A 27,579-nucleotide genomic window follows, 5' to 3' on the forward strand; every position below is an offset into this window, starting at 1 on the left:
GCACTTTGGGAGGCTGAAGTGGGCGGATCACTTGAGGTCAGGAGTTCAAGACCAGCCTGGCGAACATGGCGAAACCCTGTCTCTACTAAAAATACAAAAAGTAGCCGGGCGCGGTGGCTCACACCTGTAGTCCCAGCTACTCGGGAGGCTGAAGCAGGAGAATCGCTTGAATCCGGGTGGCGGAGGTTGCAGTGAGCCCAGATCACGCCACTGCACTCCAGCCTGGGCAACAGAGCTAGACTTGGTAAGAAAGAGAAAGGAAAGAAAGGAAAGAAGGAAGGAAGGAAGGAAGGAAGGGAGGGAGGAAGGAAGGAAGGGAGGGAAGGAAGGGAAGAAAGGAAGAAAGGAAAGAAGGAAGGAAAGAAAGAAAAAGGAAAAGAAAGCTCTTGGGAGGGGATCTTGGCTCAGAAAACCAAGGTGTGTGGCTGAAAGGGGCCTTAGAGGCTGCCTATTTCAACTCAGAGAACAAGCTGAGACCCAGGAAAAAGTCATGTGAGGTTACACAGAAAGCCCCTTGCTATTAATTTCTATCCTCAATTAACTGAACACAGTTCACTTTTCCTTTTTAGGGAATTAACAGAATCCAGCTCTGAAGAATTAACATCTTTTCTGAACCCACCTACATCTCCGACAGAGCCCACGATCCTGAAATTGTCCATTTCTACCTTGTAGCTTTCACAAGCCAGTAATTGTAGTGGATACTTATCAACCTCACCCTTTTTAAAAACAAATTTTTAAGACTTTTTAAAAAATGTCTATATGCTCTCAAGATGTCTTTCCTGCAGGATGTCTCGGCCTTTGAGGCGGGGGGTCTTTGGCTGACCAGAGTTTCTTTTTTGTTTGTTTTTTTTCTGAGACAGAGTTTTGCTCTTGTTGCCCAGGCTGGAGTGCAATGGCACGATCTCGGCTCACCGCAACCTCCGCCTCCGCGGTTCAAGCGATTTTCTTGCCTCAGCCTCCTGAGTAGCTGGCATCACAGGCACGCGCCACCGGCTACTTTTTGTTTGTTTGTTTTTTGTTTTCTGGGTTTTTTTTTTTTTTTTTTTTTTTTTTTTGAGATGGAGTCTTGCTCTGTCACCCAGGCTGGAGTGCAGTGGCGCGATCTCGGCTCACTGCAAGCTCCGCCTCCCGGGTTCACGCCATTCTCCTGCCTCAGCCTCCCGAGTAGCTGGGACTACAGGCGCCCGCCACCACGCCCGGCTAATTTTTTGTATTTTTAGTACAGACGGGGTTTCACCGTGTTAGCCAGAATGGTCTTGATCTTCTGACCTCGTGATCCGCCCGCCTCGGCCTCCCAAAGCGCTGGGATTACAGGCGTGAGCCACCGCGCCCGGCTGACCAAAGGTTTCTTGGTCCGCATTCTGCTTCTGTGGAATGAGCCAGGAGCCAGTTAGGCCTGATTTGACATCTGATTTCCGGAGGAAAACCCAGACTCTGCCCTGGGCAACAAACTGAATCCTGAACTTGAGGTCACTGGGCAGGTGTGAGGAGCGGAGAGCAGCAAGAGTGAAAGGGAGGCCTGTGGTCATTCCATACACACAAGAGATCAGTTCCTCCAAGGTCAGGGGACAGAGAGCACAGGGATCCAGCGCCAAGCGCAAGGCCCCCAGAGGAAGCCAGAGAGTCGGGGAGGGGGCGGGGGGATCGGTCCTAGCAGGTGGGAAGGATTCTGGGACCAGACCTAAGGGATCATGAGCACAGCTGCTGCAGGCAGAAGGGCCCCTGGAGAAGCTGGGGACAAGCTGGAATAGAGACTTCATTGCGGGAAGGGCTGTCAGGGAGGCCTCCTGGGGTGGAAGAGGGTGGTCAGGAGGCTCCTGGAGGCCGCGCGGCCCCGGGGTCCAACTCACCTGGGGCCCGGCCACCGCGCTCTCGACCGCCGCCTCTGCCCGCGCAGCGCGGGCACAGCTCGCCAGCACTGCGAACCCGGATGGGTCGTCGGGCGCGGCCCTCAGCAGAGCTGCCTTCACAGATGTGGTGCCCAGGTCAATGCCGAGGGTGATCGGCGGCGCAGCCATCATCTCCCTGACCCGCGCAGCTCCAGTCTGCAGCCAGCGGCCCCACAAGTCCGCGCTCTTCGCCCAGGGGGGCGGGGCAGGGGCGGGGAGTCGCCTGCCAATCTTTCAGCCACACCCAACATGGAGGCTTCTTGTCTTCCCACTGGCCGGGGAAGGCGAGCTTCACGCAACCCTCGCGGCGGGCCCCGGCTATAGGCGGAGAGGCGGCGGAAGGCGGGACCTAAAGGGGGCCCCGCCCCACGGGCTCTGATTTCCGCCCAGTGGAGGGCGGTCTGAGCTTCGCTCACGAAAGGAGCCGGGAGGCGCTGGCTGCTCCAAGAGCCTCTGTGTCCCTGGCAGCGGACCTCATCTTCCCTCACGCCGGAGCCCCGATCCCTGCGCCCCGGCCCGACCCAGCTGCGCTCTGTCCGTCTAAGACGCGCGGAAACTACAACTCCCAGAGCTCATCTCGCCGAGATCCGGCCCCACGAGTCAGGTGGCGGAGGTCAGGTGACAGCGGACCCGCCTCTCCCAAAGTCTAGCCGGGCCGGGGAACGCGGTGCATTCCTGACCGGCATCTGGCGAGGCTCATGCGTCCCGTGAGGGCGGTTCCTCGAGCCGCGGGGCGCTCAGGTGAGAGCGGGCGCGGCCTCCCCTGTTTCCCAGGCGGGCCCCTTGAGGCACAGCAGGTCAGCGGGGCAGCCTGCCGGGGGTCCAGCGCCCTCAGCCGCGGCGGGCTCCGTTCCCCGCCACCAGTGCTGGCCTCGCGACACGGGACAACCCCCGGGTGGAAGGGCCCGAGCGGTGGTCAGCCGAGGCAGGGACAGCGGGCTGCCGGGGTGGGTGCCGTTCCCAGCCCCTTACCTTCTGCTCAGTTGCCGCCTGGGTCTGGGTTGGGGAATTTGCAGATTGCTTTGGAGACGCTGAGAGAACCTTTGCGAGAGCGCCGGTTGACGTGCGGAGTGCGGGGCTCCGGGGGACTGAGCAGCACGAGACCCCATCCTCCCCTCCGGGTTTTCACACTGGGCGAAGGGAGGACTCCTGAGCTCTGCCTCTTCCAGTAACATTGAGGATTACTGTGTTTTGTGAGAGCTCGCTAGGCGCCCTAAGCAACAGAGGTAACCACTTTATATCCTTGTTTCTCAACCTCATTATTCCTACCCACCCCCTCCCATAAAATTTAATACCACTAGTACGCTATGTATTTGTTTATGTGGCCACAAACCATTGTAATAGCTAGATTTCTTCACTACCACCCCAAGCCAATTTTTTTTTTTTTTTTTTGAGATGGAGTCTGCAGCCTCTGTCATCCAGGCTGGAGTGCAGTGGCGCGATCTCGGCTCACTGCAACCTCCGCCTCCGGGGTTCAAGCGATTCTCCTACCTCAGCCTTCCGAGTAGCTGGGACTACAGGCCTGAGCCACCATGCCCAGCTAATTTTTGTATTTTTAGTAGAGATGGGGATTCACCATGTTGGCCAGGCTGGTCTCGAACTCCTGACCTCAGGTGATGCGCTCACCTCGGCCTCCCAAAGTGCTGGGATGACAGGCGTGAGCCACCGCGCCCAGTCTACCCCCAGCCAATTTTAGTCCCACTTGACAATGCGTGCTTTACATCTCCTCATTTAAGTCCTGTGAGGTAGTTACCACCGTCCCTGTTTGGCACCACGAGGTCACATAAGTAATAAATAGGTCAAGCCTGTCTCCAGTGCACACAGCCCTTGCCACTATTTGTGTGCCCTCTCCAAAAGCAGGAGACCCAGGGAGTTCCAGGTCGTAGAACAGAGGACAGGACCAACTCATACCTGGCAGACAGGAGCTGCCACACTAGACCCCTAGCCCCAGGTTGCTCCTGGGAAGGGACTGAATGGGTGAGGAGCCTTCTTGAAACATGTGACATCTGAATGAGGCCTGGACAATAGTTAGAACTTACATAGGAAGGGCACGCCAGACAGAGCCCATTGTCAGGAGATACTTCATTTCTATCTTGTAGCTTTCACAAGCCACTAGTTGTATGTAATTATCAATTTTTTTTTTTTTAATTTGAGAAGGAGTTTCACTCTTATCACCCAGGCTGGAGTGCAATGGTGCAATCTCAGCTCACTGCAACCTCCACCTCCCGGGTTCAAGCGATTCTCCTGCCTCAGCCTCCTGAGTAGCTGGGACTAGAGGCACATGCCACCATGCCTGGCTAATTTTTGTATTTTTAGTAGAGACGGGGATTCACCATGTTGGCCAGGCTGGTCTCGAACTCCTGACTTCAAGTGATCCAACCGCCTCGGCCTCCCAAAGTGCTGGAATTACACGCACGAGCCACTGCGCTCAGCCTAATCTGATGTTTTTTAACATTTTAATTGACTTAACTCTCAATGTCATTTTGTCTCTGCTGGCATTGTTCCTCCAGGGGTCTCAGCCTTTGAGGCTTGGGAATGTTTGCTGACCAAGTCTGTGAGTTTGAGAAGCTGGTTAGGCCTGATTCTGCATCTAATTTCTGGAGAAAAACCAGACTCTGTCCTGGGCAACAAACTGAATCCTGAACTTGAGGCCACAGGGCAGGTGTGAGGAGCGGAGAGCAGCAAGAGTGAGAGGGAGGCCTGTGGTCATTCCATACACGCAGGAGGGCAATTCCTCCAAGGTCAAGGGACAGAGCACAGGGATTCAGCGCCAAGAGCAAGGCCCCTAGAGGAGGCCAGAGAGTGGGTACGGGGTCATTCCCGGCCGGTGAGAAGGGTCTCAGATGAGGCAGACCTGCAGCAGGCAAAGAGAGAACCCTGGAGGAGACGGGCCAACAGAGGTCAGACAGCTGGAGCAGCCAGGGAGACTTCTTGAGGAGTGTGTAAGGGAGATGTCCGGAGATGCTGGAGGCCTTGGGGAAACTGAAATCAGAGTGGGAACAGGGATGTCTCCACACAGACCTTACCCAGAGCTCCCCACAGTTTGCAGGAGGCCCGCGAGACTGTGTACTGAGGCAGCACAGAGACCAAGCTACAGAAATCCATGCCGGCCTGCCTGCTCTTGACCCACTGTTCACCTGCTGTGTGTTGGGTTTACAGGAATGCAGCTCCCCATCTTCCACACTAAACCAAGGAGTTGCTCTGGGGCTCATCCCTCCCCGAGTCCTCCTTGTGAATGACCCCAGCCAGTCCTGGAATGGTGACACTTGTCAAATAAAGTCTTGACAGGCATGGTGGCTCACACATGTAACCCCAGCACTTTGGGAGGCTGAGGCGGGCGGATCACTCGAGGTCAGGAGTTTGAGACCAGCCTGGCCAACATGGCGAAACCCCATCTCTACTAAAAATACAAGTTAGCCGGGCATGGTGGAGGGCACCTGTAATCCCAGCTACTCAGGAGGCTGAGGCACAAGAATTGCTTGAACCCAGGGGGTGGAGGTTTCAGTGAACTGAGTTCACACCACTGCACTCCAGCCTGGGCAACAGAGCAAGACTGTCTCAAAAAAAAAAAAAAAAAATTTAAATATGTATATTTAAAAAAAAATGTTTTCTTAAGTCTTAAGGGTCAGTTGGTGTCATCAACCCTTAGACTCTTATCCCAGGACAGGAAAGGAAATTAATTTCCTTGAGGTTTATAGGTTCACAATGTCAAATATCTGACCACAGTTTTAACAACTTTTGGAGAAAAAGAATCTCAAGCCAGTAAAATTGCATTCTTTCTTTCTGCTAACTAAGTTTTTGCAAAAAGCAATTGAAGAGGGAAAAATTCTGGTCTTTGTTCACTTCCTCAGGGGGGCACTTTACACAACCCATTTGTCTGCTCGGAGCCCGTTTCCCCTGTATATGAAAGAAAGATAAGTCCTCTCTAGGGTGTCCCTCTGAGGCTGTGATGCAAAGCCCTGAGGTCACAGCTGTCAGGTGGCGGTCCTTTATGAGCCATCCATGCTCCAGAGGGCAGATTGTCTACAGGGAGCTGAGCTGATTCAACATTCCCCTGAACTTCTCTCTTGCTGTTTTTCTTCCTAGTTCTGAGAAATCGAGAAACATGATAAGGAATTGGCTGACTATTTTTATCCTTTTTCCCCTGAAGCTCGTAGAGAAATGTGGTAAGTTTAGAAATGACACGTCAACTTTGTAAAGAGGGAAATGGTGGCTAGAGGAAGGAGTAATCTGATCTGTTTGTTGCCAAGGGTTTAGAATCATTCAGACCACATGTCTCTGTCTGCCTCTTGGCCATGTGGCCACTGGGGTGGTGGAGCAGACCCAGGTCTGGGATCCAGGTGTTTGGCAAAGAGCCAGATAGTTCCACATATAATTGGCCTTCTGCCCTGGTATCTCTGTACCTTTCTGTATCAAAGTGAACAGTTGGTTCTTAAAGTCAGACTATGCAGCTGATTCTCAAAGTCAAACGGTAGAGCCCCAACAACCTGGGATAATATCTTAAAGACTGGCTCAGGCTGGAGCAGTGGCTCACGCCTATAATTCCAGAGCTTTGGGAGGCCGAGGCAGGAAGATCTCTTGACGCCAGGAGTTTGAGACCAACCTGGGCAACGTAGTGAAACCCCATGTCTACTAAAAAATAATTTTTAAAAATTAGCCATATGCAGTGGCTCGTGCCTATAGTCCTAGCTACTTGGGAGGCTGAGGCAGGAAGATCGCCTGAGCCCAGGAGGTCAAGGCTACAGTGAGTTATGACCACACTACTGCACTCCGGCCTGGGCAACAGAGTTGAGACCCTGACTTTAAAAGAAAAAAAAAGAAGAATGGCTTATGCCTCTGCCCTGCGGACCTCACAGAGAGAGTCTTGGGTCCTGGGAAACACTGGGGAAGCAGAAGAGGTGGCCACCCTGTTGTACCCGGTTCTGCCAGGCACAGATCACCTGAGGAGTCTGCCCAGCATCCCCTTGTAAGATGAGAAAACCTGTCCCTTAGAGAGGGGCTGAGGAACAGGGTGCAACAGCCCAGCAGGGCTAGGGGTCAGTTGGAACACAGGCTGGGATGGAGTTTACACGTCCTTGTAGGAGGACTGACCTTCAGTGCAGGCCTCTTTGAGGCCCGTGCCCTTCTAGCAATTCTCCCACTGCCCAAAACATCTCTGGAATTCCTTCCATAAAGAGCCATGTTTAGCACTTCAAAGGTGCCGGGCCCATTCATTTGATCCTCAGCTTGCCTCTTGGGTCAAATACAAAAATCAGATATATATATATATATTTTTTTTTTTTTTTTGAGACAGAGTCTCACTCTGTCGCCGGGGCTGGTGTGCAGTGGCACGATCTCAGCCCACTGCAACCTCCACCTCCCGGGTTCAAGCAATTCTCCTGCCTCAGCCTCCCTAGTAGCTGGGATTACAGGCACCCGCAACTACGCCCAGCTAGTTTTTTGTATTTTTAGTAGAGGTGGGGTTTCACCATGTTGGCCAGGCTGGTTTTGAGCTCCTGACCTCGTGGCTCACCTGCCTCCCAAAGTGCTGGGATTACAGGCATGAGCCACCGTGCCTGGCCCAGATACCTTAAATTCCTATTTCAAGTGAACCTTGACAAACAATACAAATCCTGCAGAGGTTTCCCCAGAGCCTAGCACCATTGCCGTTATCTGGCCTCTTGCATCTCTGAGGAAACAGTGGTCACGTGATCATCTCTTCCAGGTTTGTTAAACAATCAGTAATGTTTGTAGTCACACCTTGTGGATAAGCAATTTCCGGGAAAGGCAGGTCTTTCAGACCCTGGAACCTGGTGTTTCTTAATACAGACGTCAGAACCCTGTCCCCACCCTGTAGGATCAGACTTTGTAAGACTGAGGCTGCAGCATGTGCGTGTGCCCGGGAGTGTGCGCGCACGTGTGTTTGCCTGGGCCTGTGTGTGTGTGTGTACCCGGGCGTGCATGTGCGCACGCATGCGTGTGTGTGTGTGTGTGTGTGCCCGGTCGCTCATACATACTCTTTAAAGCCCCATTAGTAATGCTAACACGCTCCCCTAGGAGAAAAACAGAAAATCCAGCTACCACCACTCCAGTTACCCAGAGGGGAAGCAGGCCCAGAGAGGGTAGAAGGCTTCCCCAAAGTCACACAGCTAGAAAGTAACAAAGCTGGGACCTGCATAGGATCCCTGCTGCATGAGATCACTTTGCCTCCTTTCCTGAATGCCATTAGAAAAGAATGGGCCAGGTGCTGTAGTTCACGCCTGTAATCCCAGCACTTTGGGAGGCCAAGGTGGGTGGATCTCTTGAGGTCAGGAGTTCGAGACCAGCCTGGCCAACATGGTGAAACCCCGTCTCTACTAAAAATACAAAATTAGCTGGGCATGGTGGCGGGCGCCTGTAAGCCCAGCTACTTAGGAGGCTGAGGTAGGAGAATCGCTTGAACCCGGGAGGCAGGAGGTTGCAGTGAGCTGAGATCACGCCACTGCACTCCAGCCTGGGTGACAGAGCAATTCCCCATCTCAAAAAGAAAAAAGGAAAGAAGAATGGAAGCCACCATAAAATCAAGTCACTGGAATTGAATCTCCAACCTCATTCTGCCCTTGCTGTTTCTTTCTTCTCTTTGCTTTGGGTAGTAATTATGAAGGACCACAGATGAGACGATTGGCCTTCAGACTTGTCTGTCTCTGACTTCTCTGGGTGGAATCTTGAGGCAGTGCAGCCTCATGGCAAGAACCTGGGCTTTGGACTAGACAGGCCTAAGTTTGAATCTCGCCCTCACCATTTTCAAGCTGTGTGGGCAAGAAACCTTTCCTCTTAGAATGCTCAGTTTCCTGAAATGTAAAATAGGAATAATAATGCCCACCTCGGCCTGGCGCGTTGGCTCACGCCTGTAATCCCAGCCCTTTGGGAGGCCAAGGAGGGTGGATCACAAGGTCAGGAGATCGAGACTATCCTGGCTAACATGGTGAAACCTCGTCTCTACCAAAAATACAAAAAATTAGTCGGGCGTGGTGGCGGGCGCCTATAGTCCCAGCTACTCGGGAGGCTGAGACAGGAGAATTGCTTGAATCCGGGAGGCAGAGGTTGCAGTGAGTCGAGATCGTGCCACTGCACTCCAGCCTGGGCGACAGAGCAAGACTCTGTCTCAAAAACAAAAAAAAAATGCCTACCTCTCACTTTTGTAATAATTAGAAAATGGGAGCTCGGTGTATAGCAGAGTAGCTGGTATTGGGTAGGTGCAGAGTGGGAGAGAGGCCTATAAGAATTAATTTTAAAAACCTGGCCAAGCATGGTGGCTCATACCTGTAATCCCAACACTTTGGGAGGCCAAAGAGGGAGGATCACTTGGGCACAGGAATTTGACACCAGCGTGAGCGACATAGTGAGACCCCATCTCTACAAAAAAAAAATTTTTTTTTTAAACGGATTCTCACTCAGTTGCACAGGCTGGAGTGCAATGTGGCGTGATCTCAGTTCACTGCAACCTCTGCCTCCCGGGTTCAAGCGATTCTAGTGCCTCAGCCTCCCAAGTAGCTGGGTTTGTAGACGTGCGCCACCACATCGGCTAATTTTTGTATTTTCAGTGGAGACAGAGTTTCACCATGTTGGCCAGGTTGGTCTCAAACTCCTGACCTCAAGTGATCTGCCCGCCTCAGCCTCCCAAAGTGCTGGGATTATAGGCGTGAGCCACCGCACCCGGCCAAAAAAATTTTTTTTAATTAGCTGGGCGTGGTGGCACATGCCTGTGTTCGTAGCTACTGAGGTGAGAGGCGGCAGTGGTGGGAGGATGGCTTGAGCCTGGCTGGGTCAAAGCTGCAGTGAGCCATGATCACTCTCTTTAGGAGGAACTCAGGATGGTGTCATGACTCATTTTGTAAATCTGATACAATGTAAAGATTTTAGACTGGGGGGGGCCAGCTTCCTAACTGCCTCCCGCCTTGGGCTAAAAATATCCTGCAGTTCTCATGTGATGATAATAATAGTAACAATTATTTAGCATCTGGGCTTTGTGGAAAACATGTTACAGGCATTGCTACATTGTATCTTCACCATGACTCATTCAGATAGGTCTTGGTATTCTCCCCATTGTACAGATAAGGAAATGGAGGCTCAGAGAGGGTAAGTACCTTACCCATGGTCACACAGCTAGGAAGTGTCAGAGCCAGGATGGAACTGTGTGACTTTGGAGCCCAATATCTCAGTTGCTGAGCACCTCAGTTTTCTGTGGTGCTAAAGGAGGGAATAAACATTCTCTGGTCTGGTTCTTGGAGTGTTCACAAACTCCTATTTTATTTTTTTATTTTATTCTATTTTGTTGAGACGGAGTCTCACTCTGTCACCCAGGCTGGAGAGCAGTGGTGCAATCTCAGCTCACTGCAGCCCCCGCTTCCTGGGTTCAAGTGATTCTCTTGCCTCAGCCTCCTGAGTAGCTGGGATTACAGGCGTCTGCCATCACGCCCAGCTAATTTTTTGTATTTTTAGTAGAGACAGGGTTTCACTATGTTAGCCAGGATGGTCTCTATCTCCTGACCTCGTGATCCACCTGCCTCGGCCTCCCAAAGTGCTGGGATTACAGGCCTGAGCCACCGCGCCCGGCCTAATTTTTTGTCTTTTTGGTAGAGATGGGGTTTCGCCATATTGGCCAGTCTGGTCTCCAAATCCTGACCTCAGGTGATCCACCTACCTCGGCCTCCCAAAGTGCTAGGATTACAGGTGTGAGCCACTGTGCCCGGACCTCAACCTCCTATATGCAAAGATTGTAGGAGCTCTGTAGCCATGTAGATCTCCCACTCACCTTGACTTCCACTACCTCTGGCAGAGCCCTAGGGATCCAGAGTCTGGCTGGCCGCCCAGCATCACTTTCAGCATCCTGTCCTGAGCAGTGGCTGCTTGTGGGACTTGCTTATCTGGCATGGTCCTCAGCTCTAGGCAGAATTGAACTGGTGGTACAGGAAGTCCCAGCTATGCAAGCCCAGAAGAAATCCTCAGAATGACCTCAGAACAGTGAGCCTGAAAAAGAAAGGCAGAGTCGCCACAGCGGCTTCCAGGCCCTGAGGCTCCACATAAGGAAGGGACTGCCTTTTGCCGCTCTGAGCACCTTGGCCTCTGCAAGGGCCAGGGGACATCCTGTTCTGAGGAGCCCAGCCAGCAGGGGACTGGAGATTGTGGACTGTGAGGACCTACGGACTTGGGACAGAGCTTCCATCTGCATTCACATGTGCTGAGCATGGAGAAGGCAGCTCTCAGGGTCTGAGAGGCTCTGGGTAGCAGAGCCTGGCCTGGCAGGGCAAGCTTCAGGCTGTGATCTCCTTAGAGGAGATGAGGTTACAGAGGAAGAGAAACTACCAGGTAGGAGTATTGAGGCGGAGAATCAGAGGTCAAATTGGGTAACTTTAAGTTTCCTTCCGGGCCAGGTATGGTGGCTTACACCTGTAATCCCAGTGCTTTGGAAGGCCAAGGCAGGCGGATCACCTGATGTCAGGAGTTCAAGACCAGCCTGGCCAACATGGTGAAACCTCATCTCTACTAAAAATACAAAAATTAGCCAGACGTGGTGCTGCATGCCTATAATTCCAGCTACTTGGAAGGCTGAGACAGGAGAATCACTTGAACCCAGGAGGCAGAGGTTGCAGTGAGCAAAGATCATGCCACTGCACTTCAGCCTGGGCAACAAAGCGAGACTCTGTCTCAAAAAAAAAAGTTTCCTTCCAACCCAAGCATCTAAAATTTCAGATCTCAATTCATCTGCCTTTGAGGGGTCTGAGTGACAGGGTCTGGGTGGGGGGAACTGGGCCTGAGGGTCTGAGTGATGGGGTCTGGGTCGGGGAACCGGGCATGCTGGCAGCCTCTGCCGTTGAAAGACGCTCCTCATCACAGTCATGCACCTGCTTCCCCGCCCGGCCTAGAGTCATGATCATAACCCCCAGGCTGTGTGTAACCCTGAAGGCAATCAGGCAGGGGAGGCGAGATGGCAGGTGTGGCATGAGCCTTCCAGCACCCCTGGGAGCAGAGGCTGGGAAGGGGCTGCACAAAGAATACAGGAAGCACACAAAGAGAGGCTTACTCAGTCCGGTGCTCTGGGCTAGTTGGCCTTGCAAGAGGGTTTTCTTTCTTTCTTTTCTTTTTTTTTTTTTTTTGAGATGGAGTCTCGCTCTGTTGCCCAGGCTGGAATGCAGTAGCGATCTCAGCTCACTGCAACCTCTGCCTTCCAGGTTCAAGCAATTCTCTGCCTCAGCCTCCAAAGTAGCTGGGACTACAGGTGCATACCACCACACCCAGCTAATTTTTTGTATTTTTAGTAGAGACAGGGTTTCACCATGTTGGCCAGGATGGTCTTGATCCTCTGACCTCGTGATCCACCTGCCTCGGCCTCCCAAAATGCTGGGATTACAGGCATGAGCCACCACGCCTGCCCAGTTTTCTTTCTTTTTTTAAGAAAATATTCTGTAGAAACAGAGTCTTTCTGTGTTGCCCAGGCTGATCTCCAGCTCCTGGGCTCAAGCAATCCTCCCGCCTTGGCCTCCCAAAGCACCAGGTTTATTAGCGTGAGCCACCACGCCCAGCCCCAAGATGGTTTTCTAAGACCCTAAGACCCAGACCTGCTTCCTCCCTCATCTGGGGGGCTTGTTTGTCAACTTGATTCTGAGTTAACAGCTTAATGCCAAGAAGAAATCTCAGAGTGAAACAACTATTCACCCTTCTTCCTCCAGTACCCCGCAGATAGTCAGCCCCAGGAAGGGGACCAGTGCCAGGGTGAGCTGGGTTGGGAAGGGACCCCAAAGGGCTCGTTAGAAACTCATTAGCTGGGCCCATATGTCTCTCTGAGAGTGCAGGAAAGGGGCTGGCCCAGTTCTTCAGGGCCATTTTGACTTCATGAACAGAGGAGACCCCTGTGCTTTCATCTGAAGAGGTGGTTCACGGCTGCCTTTTACACTCCCAGGTCGCGCTGGAATTCCCCTGTAATGATTTTTGGGTTCCATGGTTCTCTAACAATCTCTGGGTAACTCAGCCGCAGACTCTCAGAGCCTGTCATCGCAGGGGGAGGAGGACGCTCCGGCGTTTCTTGCTCAGGCCTGTTTTCCTCCATCTCTGTCTCTGGCAGCAGGTGGGGAAGGAAGCTAACCAGGGCCTGTGTTTGCAGTCCCATCACAGAATAGGGCTTGTCAGAGAGTCAGAGCTCAGGAGTTCAGATGTCAAGGGTTTCGGCCCAGTTTTCTGTCACAGGCCTGAACTCTGACCCAGTGCGTCATGTCATTGATTTGGGTCCTTCCAGAGTCAAGCGTCAGCCTCACTGTTCCTCCTGTCGTAAAGCTGGAGAACGGCAGCTCGACCAGCGTCAGCGTCACCCTGCGGTAAGTTCCCGGGCCCGGCGCTGTGCTCAGCTCCGCTCAGGCCCCGCAGCTGGGTCAGGGCTGACCCCTGGCTCAGTCTGTTCAGATTTCAGATGCGCTATTCTTGCCTCTTACCTGTAAGACAAGCCCTAGAAAAAGGGATGGTGCTAGCCCCGGGCTGCAGGATGGGATCGCAAAGGCTGACCCCCACCCTGAGTCCTCACTTTCCCTGGCCGGAGAAGGAAGGGGTGCTTCTCCCAGAGACGTGCGTCTTTTCCCCGCATGGGAAGAGTCCTATGTGACCGGTGTTGAGGCCAGATTTCAAAGCGATTCTTTCTAAGACTAAGTATTTGAAGAGAGCCCTGAAGGTCAAGGGGCAGGGGGCTGAGCTGCTGGTTGGCACTTCTGAGGTTGCTTTCAGAAGCAGGAGTGGCCACGTCGGGTGAATGCCGCTCATGCTGGGCCTTGTCTGGGAGTCTCACTTGCTGCCACCTGCTGGCTTGGGCACAAACTTCGCGAGCTAGGCCAGTCCGTGCCAGGGAGGCTGCCTCTGCCTTCTCTGCTCTTAGCTGCTTTGTCCTTCCCTTGCCTCCCAGCCGTGAGGATTCCCTGATGAAGAAGACCTAGAGCCCTCTCCTTCTCTCTTTATGCCTTTCCCCCTTCCTCGCCTCTCCTGCGAGATCTGGCCTGAAAGCAAAGCTTTGGTTCCGAGGCCCCTAGCAGGCCTGCCATTCCACTCCCAGCTCCTTCTGTCTCTGCACACCCTCCCCCTGCAAATCTTACAAGTCATCTCTTACCACAACTCTCCAGGCCCCTGGAGCGGCTTCCCACTGCCTTTCAGATTAACTCCAGGCCTCTAAACCCAGAGCCAGGGCCCAGAAGACGGCTTCCAGCCAGCACATCTGCCTTCTCCCGTCAGATGCCTCTCCCAGCTTTCCAAGTCCGGACTGCTCCCTCCTCATTCCCTGCCTGAGCCCTCTCCTCCTTCAGTCAAATGCTGGCCCTCACACAAGGCCCCACTCAGACCCGACTCTCTGGGAAGCCTTTCCCACCGGAGCAGGGAGCCACGGTCCTGGGCCTCCAGATGCCTCATTTGTCATTCACACCCACTTTGCTTTCTTCTCTGTTCTCACCCTACCCTGAAGGGACAGACACCTGGTCTCCTGATTAAGACAGGAAGGCCTACGGGAGCACGGTTTCCACCTGGCTACCCATCAGGGTGGAGCACATAGCATTTCCTAAGCCTAACTGCTTGAGAGTTGAAGGCCAGATGTGAAATCCAGAGGGTTGGTTGAGATCTCACTGTCCAGCTTCTCAGCAGTAATTAGACTCTTGTCCTCCACAGGCCACCATTAAATGCAACCCTGGTGATCACTTTTGAAATCACATTTCGTTCCAAAAATATTACTATCCTTGAGCTCCCCGATGAAGTAAGTAACCAATCTTAACGGATGGGTAGGGAAATGCTAGGTAACAGAACACATTTGAATTAAGAGCTGGTGGAAACAGGTCTCCTAGGCGGCCCCTGTTCCATCAACCTAGAAATCTGTGATTTTGGCTTTGTTGGTCTCTTTTGGGGATGAGTATCACATGCCATTAGATGGAATTAAGAAGGTGATAGTGAGGAACCTGAGGCAAAAATGGTTCTGGGAATGTAAATGTTCTTACCGGGAGTGGTGGCTCACGCTTGTAATCCCAGCACTCTGGGAGGCCAAGGTGGGCGGGTCACCTGAGGTAGGAAGTTCGAGACCAGCCTGGTCAACATGGTGAAACCCCATCTCTACTAAAGTAAATACAAAAATTAGCCAGTCGTGGTGGCATGCACCTGTAATCCAAGCCACTTGGGAGGCTGAGGCAGGAGGATCACTTGAACCCAGGAGGCGGAGGTTGGGGTGAGCCTAGATGGCCCCACTGCACTCCAGCCTGGGCGACAGAGTGAGACTCCTTCTCAAAAAAAAAAAAAAAAAGTTCTTACAATTTTCAAGGCCTGGCTGCTCAAAGGGCATTCAAGGACCAGAGAATTGGGCTTCCTTAGGAACACAGCGTCTCAGGCCCCATCCCAAACCTACTGATTCAAAGTCAGCACACTAGCAAGATCCCCAAATAGTTTGAGTCCACATTAAGGTTTGTGAAGCCTCATTCTGAGACACCATTGGTTGGGTGTCATTTCCAAAAACCAGTGCCAGAGGCCGTGTGATCTAACAGCGATCATTACCCATAGGTTTATGCATGTATCTATTTGTGTGTACCCTGCTTCCACCTTACTGAGAATTTGAGCCAGTTGCTATTCAATTAGATAAAAAGCATCCACAGAGGAGGTGGTAAATAAGGGTTTAAATAACAAGATGAACGCAAGTCACTCAGGGCGCATAACTTCTGGAGAGCTATTGTACAACTTGGCGATATAGTTAATAATCATGTATTACTGCATGCCTAAAAACTGCTAAGAGATTAGATCCTAAATGTTCCCACCACAGCTGGGTGCAGTGGCTTGCACCTCTAGTCCTAGCTACTCACGTTCGTAACAACAACAAAAAAAAGATAAGTATATGAGATGATGGATATTAATTAGCTTGATTTAGTCATTTCACAATGTATGCATACATCAAAGCATCACGTTATATACTGCAAATATATACACTTCTTATTTGTCAATGATACCTTAATAAAGCTGGTGGAAGCAGGAGGAGAAGAATGCAGGGATGAGATCAGTAGCCATGAGGCACATCGAGATGGGCTGCAAATCAGCTCTGAGCCCCCTAGGAAGCAAACAGGAGTGAAACACGATCAGTCTCCAGCATGTGGGAACGTGTGATCTGAAAAATATAGCATCTCTGGCTGCAGAGATGTGCACCTGTAATCCCAGCTACTTGGGAGGCTGAGGCAGGAGAATCACTTGAGCCCAGGAACTCAAGGCTGCAGTGAGCCATGACTGTACCACTGCCCTCCAGCCTGAGTGTTGGAGCAAGACTCTGTCTCTAAAAAATTAAAAATAAAAATAAAATGTTTAAAAATAACAGCATTGCTGAGAGGGGATCTCGGAGTGTTCAGCTAAGAGGACCCCGCATGAGAGGGAGCTCTCCCCGCTGGTGAGCACCTTGTTAGTGCCATTTCCCACACCTCCCCTCTCGCCCAGGGTGTGAGGCCAGCATGCAGAGCCGGTGGGTTCCAACAGCACAGCCCTCTGATCCACAGATTAAATTCTGACTCTGGGAGGAACAGATGCTGATTGCTTCGTTTCGGGCCAAACATCTAAGTCAAAGTGTCATCTTTTTATTTTTATGTATTCATTTATTTTTTATTTTATTTATTTGTTTAGAGACAGAGCTTCACTCTGTCGCCCAGGCTGGAGTAAAGTGGCACAATCTCAGCTCCCTGCAACCTCCGCCTACTGGGTTCAAGCGATTCTCCTGCCTCAGCCTCCCAAGTAGCTGGGATTATAGGCGCCCACCACCAGGCCCAGCTAATTTTTGTATTTTTAGTAGAGATGGGGTTTCACCATGTTGACTAGGCTGGTCTTGAACTCCTGACCTGAGGTGATCCACCCACCACGGCCTCCTAAAGTGCTGGGATTACAGGTGTGAGCCACTGGCCCGGCCATTGATTGATTGAGACAGAGTCTCACTTTGTAGCCCAGGCTGGAGTGCAATGGCGCGATCTCAGCTCACCGCAACCTCCACCTCCCAAGTTTAATCAATTATCCTGCCCCAGCCTCCCGAGTAGCTGGGATTACAGGCACACACCACCACACCCGGCTAATTTTTGTGTTTTTAGTAGAGATGGGGTTTCACCATGTTTGCCAGGCTGGTCTTGAACTCCTGGCCTCAGGCGATCCGCCCACCTCGGCCTCCCAAAGTGCTGGGATTACAGGAGCCACCACGCCTGGCCAAAGTGTCCTCTTTTTAAAATCAAAAAAGATACCAAACAAGCCTTGGCTGTAGGAGTCCTTGAACCTGAAGCACAAACAGATCCAGCAAATCCATGGTGTCAGTCAGGGTAGCAGTGACCCTCGGGGCCAGGGGAGGCTGGAGGAAGCAAGCAGGGGTTCCGAGGACTTGGGAATGTTTCATTTCTTCATCTGGGAGCTGGATGCATTCAGTCTGTAGACATTTCATCAAGCTGTGATGTGTGTACTTCTCTACCTATATGTCATAGTTCAGTTTTTTAAAAAGTCTTCAACAGTGAGAGGCCGGGCACGGTGGCTGACATCTGTAATCCCAGCACTTTGGGAGGCCGAGGTGAGCGGATCACCTGAGGTCAGGAGTTCAAGACCAGCCTGGCCAACATGGTGAAACCCCGTCTCTACTAAAAATACAAAAATTAGCCAGGTGGTAGTGGTGTGTGCCTATAATCCCAGCTACTCAGGAGGCTGAGGCAGGAGAATCACTTGAACCCGGGAGGCAGAGGTGGCAGTGAGCTGAGATCACGCCACTGCACTCCAGCCTGGGTGACAGAATGAGACCCTGTCTCAAAAAAAAAAAAAAAAGAAAAGAAAAGTCTTTAACAATGAGAGTCACACCATTGGTGTGAGATGGCATTGATGGGCACCAACCTACCTTTTCAGGCTCCTGCCTCACTGGCCCTTCCCCACCCACCTCTCACCACTCCCCTCTACTACCCGTGATGCTGGAAGCCTCTGGTTAGAACATGGGAGTTGAGTGGTCTAGGAGCCAGGCCTATGAGCCTTGGGTAAGGCACTTCACCCCAATATAGCACCGTCTCCTTATTCGCAGCTGTACAGCGAATAATGTTTACTTGACAGCCTTGTGAAGATTAAAAGCACGAGCAAGTATAAAATGTCTAGGATTGACTGGGCACGGTGGCTCATGCCTGTAATCCCAGCACTTCGAGAGGCTGAGGCAGGCAGATCACCTGAGGTTGGGAGTTCAAGACCAGCCTGGCCAACATGATGAAACCCAGTCTCTACTAAAAATACAAAAATTAGCCAAGCATGGTGGCAAGTACCTGTAATCCCAGCTACTTAGGAGGCTGAGGCAGGAAAATCACTTGAACCCGGGAGGCAGAGGTTGCAGCGAGCCGAAATCACGCCATTGCACTCCAGCCTGGGTGACATGAGCAAAACTCCATCTAAAAAAATAAAAAATGTCTAGTATTGTCCCTGGCACATAGAAAGCACTCAGTGAAAGGTAGCAATTATCATTTCATTCTGTCTTGTATCGGTCAATCGACCGATTTTCTCCCTGCCTAGTTCCAGAAGGGATTTAGTGGCCACTTAACAAATATGCAAGCAACGTTGCAAGGAATATCTGTTAAAAATAAGAAAAAGTGAGTGGCAGGAAAATAAAAGAGCCAGGAGTGGCACATGTTATGAAGATGTACCTTGCGAGACGTGGACCGTAAGTTGGACTCCAGGCTTTGCTGCAGCCGCTATACCATTTCAGTTGTCCTGCCAAAGCCCCTGATTTCTGATGCTAAGAACAAGAAGGCAGTGCTTCAAGGGTCCTCATTAAGAAGCCACTGCAGGGTACGGTAGAGCGCCTGTAGTCCCAGCTACTCAGGAGGCTGAGGCAGGAGGATCGCTTGAGCCCAGGAGTTGGAGTGATCAGTGAGCTATAGTCGCACCACTGCACTCCAGCCTGAGCTACAGAGCAAGACCTGCCTCTTGGAAGGCCGGGCACGGTGGCTCACGCCTGTAATCCCACCACTTTGGGAGGCCGAAGCGGGTGGATCACCTGAGGTCAGAAGGTTGAGACCAGCCTGGCCAACATGGCGAAACCCCGTCTCTACGAAAAATACAAAAAATTAGCTGGGTATGGTTGTGGGCACCTGTAATCCCAACTACTTGGGAGGCTGAGGCAGGAGAATCACTTGAACCCTGGGGGCGGAGGTTGCAGTGAGCCGAGATCATGCCACTGCATTCCAGACTGGCAACAGAGTGAGATTCCATCTCAAAACATATATAATAATAGGAAACCACTGCAATCTAATGAGCCAGATCCTCACAGTACCTGCAATATGGGTGGAGTATTATCCAGGGAGCACAGAAGCTGGGGACCAGGGGAGACAGCTGGGTTCAGTAAGGATATCATCCTGCTCCCCATCACTGCAGCAGGATTTAAGAGTCTCAGGAAGCACTGGGTGCGGTGGCTCACACCTGTAATCCCAGCACTTTGGGAGGCCAAGGTGGGTGGATCACTTGAGGTTGGGAGTTTGAGACCAGGCTGACCAACATGGTGAAACCCCGTCTCTACTAAAAATACAAAAATTAGCCAGACGTGGTGGCACACGCCTATAATTCCAGCTACTCGGGAGGCTGAGGCGGGAGAATCGCTTGAACCCAGGAGGAGGAGTTTGCAGTGAGCTGAGATCGCGCCATCGCACTCCAGCCTGGGCAACAAGAGCGAAACTCCATCTCAGGGGAAGAAAAAAAAAAAAAAAAAGTCTCAGCAGGCATGCTTGGGAGATCAGATGTTGCAGGCAGGCCTCCAGGTACTTTTCCTTGAAGCAGAGCATTTGCCAAATATTGCGGAGCAGCAAGGGTGAAAATGCCCTCTTTGCCAAGTGCCTCATGTATGTGCCTCTTCTGCTTTGTCACTTGGCAGCCAGGCTGGCACAGGGCACACATGGTTTTGTGGACATGGAGGAGCCCAGTGATGATGGAAGTGGAAGTGATGGTATTGTAGTATAGCAGTGGCCCCGTTTGCCGTGCACCAGGCTCTGTGCTGTCAGCTTTCTGAACATCCTGTCATTCATGGCAGCCCTGAAGGGTAGACACTTTTGTTAACTCGTTTTACAGATGAGCAAACTGAGATCAGAGCTTGAATAACTTGCCCAAGGTGACATGTCCAGTGAGAGGACGAGAGCCATCCCTCCTTCCCTCAGAGATAAGCCAGGGGAGGGCATGAGGACAAGTCCATAGCTCTGCTCAGAAAGTCTCACCCAGGCCAGGTGTGGTAGCTCATGCCTGTAATCCCAGCACTTTGGGAGGCCGAGGTGGGCAGATCACCTGAGGTCAGGAGTTCGAGACCAGCCTGGCCAACATAGTGAAAGTCCATCTCTACTAAAAATTCAAAAATTAGCTGGGCATGGTGGCACACACCTGTAATCCCAGGTACTCGGGACTCAGGAGCCTAAGGCAGGAGAACCGCTTGAACTCGGGAGGCAGAGGTTGCAGTGAGCCGAGATCACTCCACTACACTCCAGCCTGGGTGACAGAGCGAGACTCCGTCTCAAAAAATAAATAAATAAATGGAAAGTCTCACTCAGGCCAGGTGCGGTGGCTCATGTCTATAATCCCAGCACTTTGGGAGGCTGAGGCGGGTAGATTGCTTGAGCTCAGGAGTTCGAGACCAGCCTGGGCAGCATGGCGAACAGGAGATTCAAGTTGGCTGGTGGGCGCAGCGTCTCTCCTTTTGCTTAGTAAGCTCTTGGAAGGTGAGGCTGCGGGTGATGCGTCCCTCCGTTCCCTAGCGTGTTACATAGAGCTAGATGCCAGCGGGGTCCTCAGTAACTGTACATGGCATCGGATTGAACCTCAGTCTTCCTAACAGGTCGTGGTGCCTCCTGGAGTGACAAATTCCTCTTTTCAAGTGACATCTCAAAATGTTGGACAAGTTACTGTTTATCTCCATGGAAATCACTCCAATCATACCGGGTAGGCTGGCCTCAGGGCGTGCGGGCCTCACGTGACAAGAAGGGGGCCGTGCTGGGCACGTGGGAGTCTCCTTCGGAAGCCCAGCCTCAGCTCATCCCGGTCCCCAAACTCCTTTCCAGCCCGAGGATACGCTTTCTTGTGATCCGCAGCAGTGCCATTAGCATCATAAACCAGGTGATTGGCTGGATCTACTTTGTGGCCTGGTCCATCTCCTTCTACCCTCAGGTGATCATGAATTGGAGGCGGAAAAGGTAACCCCCTGGGCCGTATGTGCAGGCTCTCTCGGGGCCCCTAGGAGCAGGGCGTTCCAGCAAGGCTGCCGATAGCGCAGCCTCCGACGTCCCCTCTACCCTTCTGTCTGCTTACCCTTTCCAGAAAGTTGTCCCAGTGCGAAGGCTCGGAGAGCTGGGGTCGGATTCCCGTGCTGGGCGTTTCATCCCTTGCCCAGCTCAGCCCCACCCTGGGAAAGCAGGAAAACAGGGAAAAGGGGCTCCTTAGTTTAGTGGAGAATGGGCGGGGGAGGGAGGGCAGTCCATCGTGAATCTCCTCTGCGCTGGGTCCATCCGACACTGGAGGATTGCGGCGTCAAGTCCTGTAGACTCGGTCTTTGGGACGAAGCTGTCCCACCTTGACTTGCAAGGACACAAGCTGTCCTGCAGTCACCCTGGCCACGTGGGCCTCCTGGGGGATGGCAAGCAGAGAGCCGGGAGGGAGACGCTTTCTTCCGGGGGCCTCCTGACTCCCCTCTGGAGCCAGGACTTGAGGGGCAGGGAGATCTTGGGCAGGGGAGGAAGGGAGGAGGGAAGTAGCTCTTTGAGAGGGCAGGGATTAGGTGGCATCCGTGGTGGTAGCAGGAGGGACCTAAGGACAGTACCCTGCTTGAGAAGGGCCGAGTCCTCCTTCCCTGTGGCCTGGGAGCCCTGTCCCTCCCATTCCCCACAGTGGTGCCAGTCCCTGGCCCTGCCATGCCCTTCCACCCCCGCCAGCCCTCACCCCCTGCCCTGCCCCTCCACCCCTCGCCAGTCCTCACCCCTGGCCCTGCCATGCCCTTCCACCCCCGCCAGCCCTCACCCCCTGCCATGCCCCTCCACCCCCGCCAGTCCTTACCCACTGCCCTGCCCCTCCACCCCCCACTAGTCCTCACCCCCTGGGGTCCTCACCCCTGCCCTGCCCCTCCACCCCTGCCAGTCCTCACCCCCTGCCCTCCCCCTCCACCCCTCGCCAGTCCTTAACCCCCGCCCTGCCCTGCCCCTCCACCCCCACCAGTCCTCACCCTCTGCCCTGTCCCTCCACCCCTGCCAGTCTTCACCCCCTGCCCTGTCTTGTCCCTCCACCCCCTGCAGTGTCATTGGTCTGAGCTTCGACTTCGTGGCTCTGAACCTGACGGGCTTCGTGGCCTACAGTGTATTCAACGTCGGCCTCCTCTGGGTGCCCTACATCAAGGTACGGCCTTGCCTGCCCTACATCTCTGCCCACATGGCGTGGTGGCCCGGCTGCCCCTCACCACCCAGCTTCTCCCACCCACCAAACAGGAGCAGTTTCTCCTCAAATACCCCAACGGAGTGAACCCCGTGAACAGCAACGACGTCTTCTTCAGCCTGCACGCGGTTGTCCTCACGCTGATCATCATCGTGCAGTGTTGCCTGTATGAGGTGAGACCAGCCCTGGCCCCCCACAGGCCACCCCAGCCAACACCCGCCACCCCACCTCACCTTTGACAGAAGACACGGCAGAGCCTGGGAAAGGAAGGGTGTGTGTTCATTCATCCAGGTCCTGTGCTGGGCATAGAAGACACCCATGAGTCCAGGCCCTCAGAGCCCCCCAAGTCTGGGGTGAGGGACTCAGGGAGAGGCAGTGCCTGGAATCAGGCTGAGAGCCGTGCACAGAGGAGCACAGACAGCTCATGGAGGAGCGCAAGGCCCTGAGCCCTGCCAGGGAGGAGGGAGGAGGGCACAGAAGGGAGGAGGGCGGAGGAAGACGCTTGGTTGGGCTCCAAGGATGAGTGAAGTTCCTATGGAGGAGGGGAGGGGCCAGGGTGGGCTCCTGGAGGGGTCAGGTCACAGAGGCCAAGGGGCATTTGAGAGGGACCCTGAGCAGGCGGGTGCAGCTGGGCTTCAGGGTGCCAGGAGGGGCAGGCTCCTGAGCAGTCAGGAGGGGGCCCGCATGCAGGTGGAGGCACCTGTATTCAGCTTTGTTGCTGGAAGCCATGGGTGTCGGCAGGGCAGGGCCCCACCACGGCTGGGTCCGGGGACCCCTGATAGGACAGCTTTGCTTTCCCTTCTCTCAGGGAGTTCCCTTCACACTGTAAGGCCAGCCGGGGGCTGTCTGGCCCCACCCGTATGAACCTTCTAGGCTTTCTTAGCTTTTGGTGTGAAGCGAGAGTGAAGGTGGCCCACATTGCGCCCGTGTTCAGGGAAAGGCAAGGCGAGGGGACAGATTCCTGAGATCCTCAGGCTGCCGCCGGGTCGTGGGACGAGTCAGTACCTGGCTGGGAGAGGCACCAGGCCACCAGAGTTCGGAGCCCACGTCTCCCAAGTGAGTGCTGAGAGGCGCCCAGTTCTGCCAAGTAGGAACAAAGCAGACGGAGCTTGAGAGTCCAAGCAGCCTGAACAGGAGGCCCTGGCGATGAGAAGGTGTGGTTGGTGCTGGGGATGTCCAGCACCAGCCCAGGTGTGATGCTTTCTGTGGCCCAGATGTTCCCCTGCCACAACCCCAGTGCAGCCCCCACCTTGCAGGGGCTCCTTCAAGGCCAGGGTCCAGCCTCCGTGCCCCTCTCTAAGCCCGCCCTATCCGGGGCCGTCCGTGCTCAGCCCCGGCGTGGCCTCTGTGTGGGTCCACATCTCTGCCCTCCTCTCGCCCCCAGCGCGGTGGCCAGCGCGTGTCCTGGCCTGCCATCGGCTTCCTGGTGCTCGCGTGGCTCTTCGCATTTGTCACCATGATCGTGGCTGCAGTGGGAGTGACCACGTGGCTGCAGTTTCTCTTCTGCTTCTCCTACATCAAGCTCGCAGTCACGCTGGTCAAGTATTTTCCACAGGTACTTCCGGGGCCCTGTTCACATGGCCGGTGGCAGGAGAGGTGAGAGCTACATGGCCCAGGCCCTGCTCCGGTGGGGCAGCTCCTGCCGGGGTGAGGAAACAGGACGGAAAGCCACAGGGAGCCCGGGAGCCCAGCGGGAGCGGGGCGGTGGGGAGGCCAGCCTGCCGCTCTTCCCCCGGGCTGGAATCACAGGAGATCGCTAGCGGAAGCCCCTTGGACCCCACGCTCCCCTAAGCATCAGGTGTGCGGGTGGTTCCCCTTCTCCACACCCCAGCCTTTCCTGATGCCTTTGGCTCTGCCCTCACCACTGCCTCCATTTCCACAGCAGGACACTCTGGAGAGGTGAGGTGGGAGGAGGGAGCCCCTTCCTGCGCAGAGCTCAGCCCGTCCTATGAGCATAGCCGGTCTTCAGATCTGGGGACTCAGGGTCCAGCACATCTTGCCCCACAGCCTGGGACAGGGTCAGGGCTGAAGTTGCTGCACCCGGGGATCTAGGGCCTCATTTAACTCACCCCATTCCCAAAGGGAGAAGCCTTGTTCCAGTGTCCCCAGCCCTGGGAGCCTTGTGTTCTGTGAGCTCAGGAGGGCCAGCGTTCTGACTGGGAGGCAGGACTGGACTCTTAGGCTGAGCAGGACGAAGTTCTGTGGCCAAGGAGCCCGGGCGTTCCGGGCCAGGCCAGCCTGAACAGAGGCTGGGGCGGGACACAGGGAGGCAGTGAGGGGACGCGGCTGGTTGAACAGTGTTGAGCATGTTGAAGCTGGGAAGCTGGGGTCAGGTCCCGGGAGCTGGGGGGGGATTCCGAGGAGGGGAAGGTTTGGGGAAGTGGGCCCCAGACCCTGAGGGTGGGAGGGCTTGGGGCCAAGAAACCGGGGATGCAGAAGCCCAGGTTGGAGACGTTTGGAACTGCTGGAGGGGCAGCAGCAAGTACGGAAGAGGGTGAGCCGGGACACAGACAGGGACTGACTAGAGGCTCACTGGGAGGCCACCAGAGAGGCCAGGACCTCCCTCACGGGGGGAAGGAAAGGTCACAGCAGTCAGAGGACCCACAGGGCTCTGCAGCATGGGAGGACGTGGGGCACAGGCAGTCAGACTGGGGCGCATCCCCGCAGACCCGCCCCCCCCAGACCCAGGAAGCCCCGGCCAGGCCTGTGTGGGGCGTTAACCCCGCTCTACAGACGGGGAAACCAAGGCTAGGAGAACTGTCACTTGCCCAAGACAGCAGGCTCCGGTGATGGAGCCAGGATTCCAAACCAGAAGTCCCACTCCCACCAGTCCCTAAGCACATCAAGTCCAGGCTGAGTTTGGGGACAGCCTTGCCTGGAGGTGAGAAGAAGAATCATAGCTACAGGGAAAGTAGCACAGGGCCTTGGCCCCAGGGATGTGGAGGAGACGGGGAAGGCCGCATCGGCCCCGCCTCTGCTGGAGCTGTGAGGTGTGGGGGGCAGGGGGCCTTTGCTTGCTGTACATGCAGATGAGACGCCTACCCCCAGGACCACCCAAACTGTTCCTTGGCTGAGGCCTGTCATAGCCCAAAGGTCACCGTGTTCCTTGGAGCCAAGGCCCCAGTGGGAGGAATGAGAACCGCTTTTGTTTGGAGGGGCAGTCACGAGGCGCGTGAGGCAGCCGCCCAGCCCTCACCGCCCTCCGTCTGTCTGTCCGTCTGTCTGGCCCAGGCCTACATGAACTTTTACTACAAAAGCACTGAGGGCTGGAGCATTGGCAACGTGCTCCTGGACTTCACCGGGGGCAGCTTCAGCCTCCTGCAGATGTTTCTCCAGTCCTACAACAACGGTGAGTCAGCCAGCGGGCTGCTGGCCACCCTGCGGCTGGGGCATCGGGCGGGGCCAGCCTTCCCGGACCTTCCAGCCAGGGCTCCACCCCCACCTGGGATCCAAGCCAATCCAGCCCCCAAGGAGAGACCCACCTAGGGGCCTTCATAGCTGGAGGGTTTGTGGTCTTCTGGGACCCCCACCGCCCACCACCCCACATGCTCCAGCTGCCTCAGGAGCTGCCAACCTAACACCAGCTTCTGTCCCCCGGCTGCTAACAGACCAGTGGACGCTGATCTTCGGAGACCCAACCAAGTTTGGACTCGGGGTCTTCTCCATCGTCTTCGACGTCGTCTTCTTCATCCAGCACTTCTGTTTGTACAGAAAGAGACCGGGGTATGACCAGCTGAACTAGCACCCAGGGACCCAGTGTACCCAGCCCCTGGCCTCGTGCCCTGCTGGGGAAGGCCTCACCCAGCAAAGGCCGGAGAAGCGGTTGGGCCCTGGCACGCAGGGCTGGCTCAGTGTGCGGACAGAGGAGAGCACTCTGCTCCTGGGGCCAGAGGCCATTCAATAGCCTGCCTTCGTCCGGGCCCCTCCTGGGCCTCCCCGGCCAGGCACGTGGCACCGTCGCCTTGACGCCGCCATCTCTTTCCTTTAAGGCTTCAGGCAGCGCGCACAGGCTCTGGCAGCCGTCTCAGGCAGGACTGGGCACCGAGCTTGCAGCCGAAGGCCTTGCCCCAAACTACCAGCGTTTCTGCAAGCAGCTTGAAGGGCTGACCTTGCAGCCGGGTGAGCCAAGGGCACTTTGCTGCCACCGCTGCGTTCCCAGAGACCAAGCAGCCCGGTGCCGTGGCCAGTGAACTCAGAGGTGCTGGTGGAGGGGCTAGGACTTTGGGGTTAGGCCGTGGGGCTCTTTCTCTGAAGGCCACTTTCCTGACCTACTCTCTGTACATAACTCAGCGTCCGTGACTGCAGTAACAGCTGGCCCTACCCAGAGTATTTCTGAGCCATGAGGGGCCCACCAGATTGGTTCTTAATCGGACTCATGCCCAGCGCATTAGCATAGTAACTCCTTTCAGATTTCTCGGAGGGACGTTTGGAAGTGGCTTACTCTCTTCTGCCCTCTCTCCTACCTCCACCTTCTCAGATGAGCCCCATCTGAGCACATCCAGCTGCTCCTTACCCAGCATCTGGAGTGCAGGACATAGCTCTCTCCTGCTACCAGTCTGTGCCTTAGAGGTCTGTTAGGCCTGCCAAACGGCGACCAGCTCCCCTGGAGCAAGGAGAGGCCCCTTCTCTCTCTTTCCCCAGACACCTACTTGAGACTCATCAATTTCTGGCCTGTTCAGGAGCCTCAGATAAGTATTTGTACTTGAGACCACCTCACACAATCTGTATGGGCCCAACCCTGATCTCAAACCTCCTTCCCTCTGCCCGAAGCTGTCGTCCTTCCTATGGCAGGAGGGAGGGGGTCCCAGGACGTGCCTCATACATGACTTGAGCTTGTCAGTCCACTGAGTTTCCTTCTACGAGATCAACGCGAGGGGCCTGTATCTTGAATTAAAACCTACTCGCTTCCTTTCTGCACTCTGTGTGCTCGATACAGAAGGCAGGTGTGCTGGCCTTCAGAGCCAGGTGCCCTGCTCCCCTCGTGTAAGGAAGCGCATAAGGTTGTGAAGGTCACTGACCCGAGAGCGCTGCGTGCTGACCCCACACTTCACTGGGGAGCCCTCTTGGGTAGCGCGAGATGCCTACCCGCCCAGGGCCAGGTCAGTCTCCCAGGCTCCGTGTCTTCACGGTTACCAGGGCACGCCACTCATCTGGATGTGAGCCGGGGTGGATGAGGTTCTGAAGGGCACACCAGCACTGGGAGCGGGGGCAGTCGGGGGCTTATTCTCCAGACGCTTCCTCTATCTAGTTGTAACAAACGTCAAAGAATGTCAGGTCTTGTTTCTGC

At 54.4% G+C, this 27,579-nt stretch overlaps 2 protein-coding genes and 2 long non-coding RNA genes across 5 annotated transcripts in view; 1 reads left to right on the forward strand and 3 right to left on the reverse strand.

Annotated features, from left to right (window-relative positions):
- The window catches only part of SHPK (sedoheptulokinase), a 28,968-nt gene extending 26,482 nt beyond the window's left edge, over positions 1-2,486 (reverse strand). The window contains exon 1 of the mRNA XM_016931216.4: positions 1,851-2,486. Coding sequence (XP_016786705.1) covers positions 1,851-2,021 — 171 coding nt within the window. The 5' untranslated portion in view covers positions 2,022-2,486. The remainder of the gene's footprint in view (positions 1-1,850) is intronic.
- Positions 2,475-27,209, forward strand: CTNS (cystinosin, lysosomal cystine transporter). 2 transcript variants are annotated; one of them, XM_063798186.1, is made up of 13 exons: positions 2,475-2,630; positions 2,906-3,115; positions 5,976-6,055; positions 13,079-13,219; positions 14,544-14,628; positions 20,710-20,813; positions 20,933-21,064; positions 22,157-22,256; positions 22,346-22,465; positions 23,677-23,847; positions 25,524-25,641; positions 25,901-26,015; positions 26,282-27,209. In XM_063798186.1, exons 4-13 carry the CDS (start codon positions 13,116-13,118, stop codon positions 26,397-26,399), a joined length of 1,167 nt encoding a protein of 388 aa, XP_063654256.1. In that variant the 5' UTR covers positions 2,475-2,630; positions 2,906-3,115; positions 5,976-6,055; positions 13,079-13,115; the 3' UTR covers positions 26,400-27,209. The 2 variants fall into 2 exon arrangements, with proteins under 2 accessions (XP_063654256.1, XP_016786706.1); XM_016931217.3 differs by having other exon boundaries at positions 13,141-13,219.
- LOC134808848 (uncharacterized) lies at positions 10,743-17,207 on the reverse strand. Its single transcript, XR_010152759.1, has 3 exons — positions 17,120-17,207; positions 15,860-15,957; positions 10,743-10,877 (listed from the first exon to the last, which is right to left on the reverse strand). It is a non-coding gene; the product is annotated as an uncharacterized LOC134808848 (long non-coding RNA).
- On the reverse strand, positions 22,830-27,536 carry LOC134808847 (uncharacterized). Its single transcript, XR_010152758.1, has 4 exons — positions 27,378-27,536; positions 24,362-25,991; positions 23,542-24,238; positions 22,830-23,432 (listed from the first exon to the last, which is right to left on the reverse strand). It is a non-coding gene; the product is annotated as an uncharacterized LOC134808847 (long non-coding RNA).
- Between the last annotated feature and the right edge of the window lie 43 nt (positions 27,537-27,579).

Source organism: Pan troglodytes, chromosome 19, assembly GCF_028858775.2.
Source record: "Pan troglodytes isolate AG18354 chromosome 19, NHGRI_mPanTro3-v2.0_pri, whole genome shotgun sequence".
Lineage (NCBI taxonomy): Eukaryota > Metazoa > Chordata > Mammalia > Primates > Hominidae > Pan > Pan troglodytes.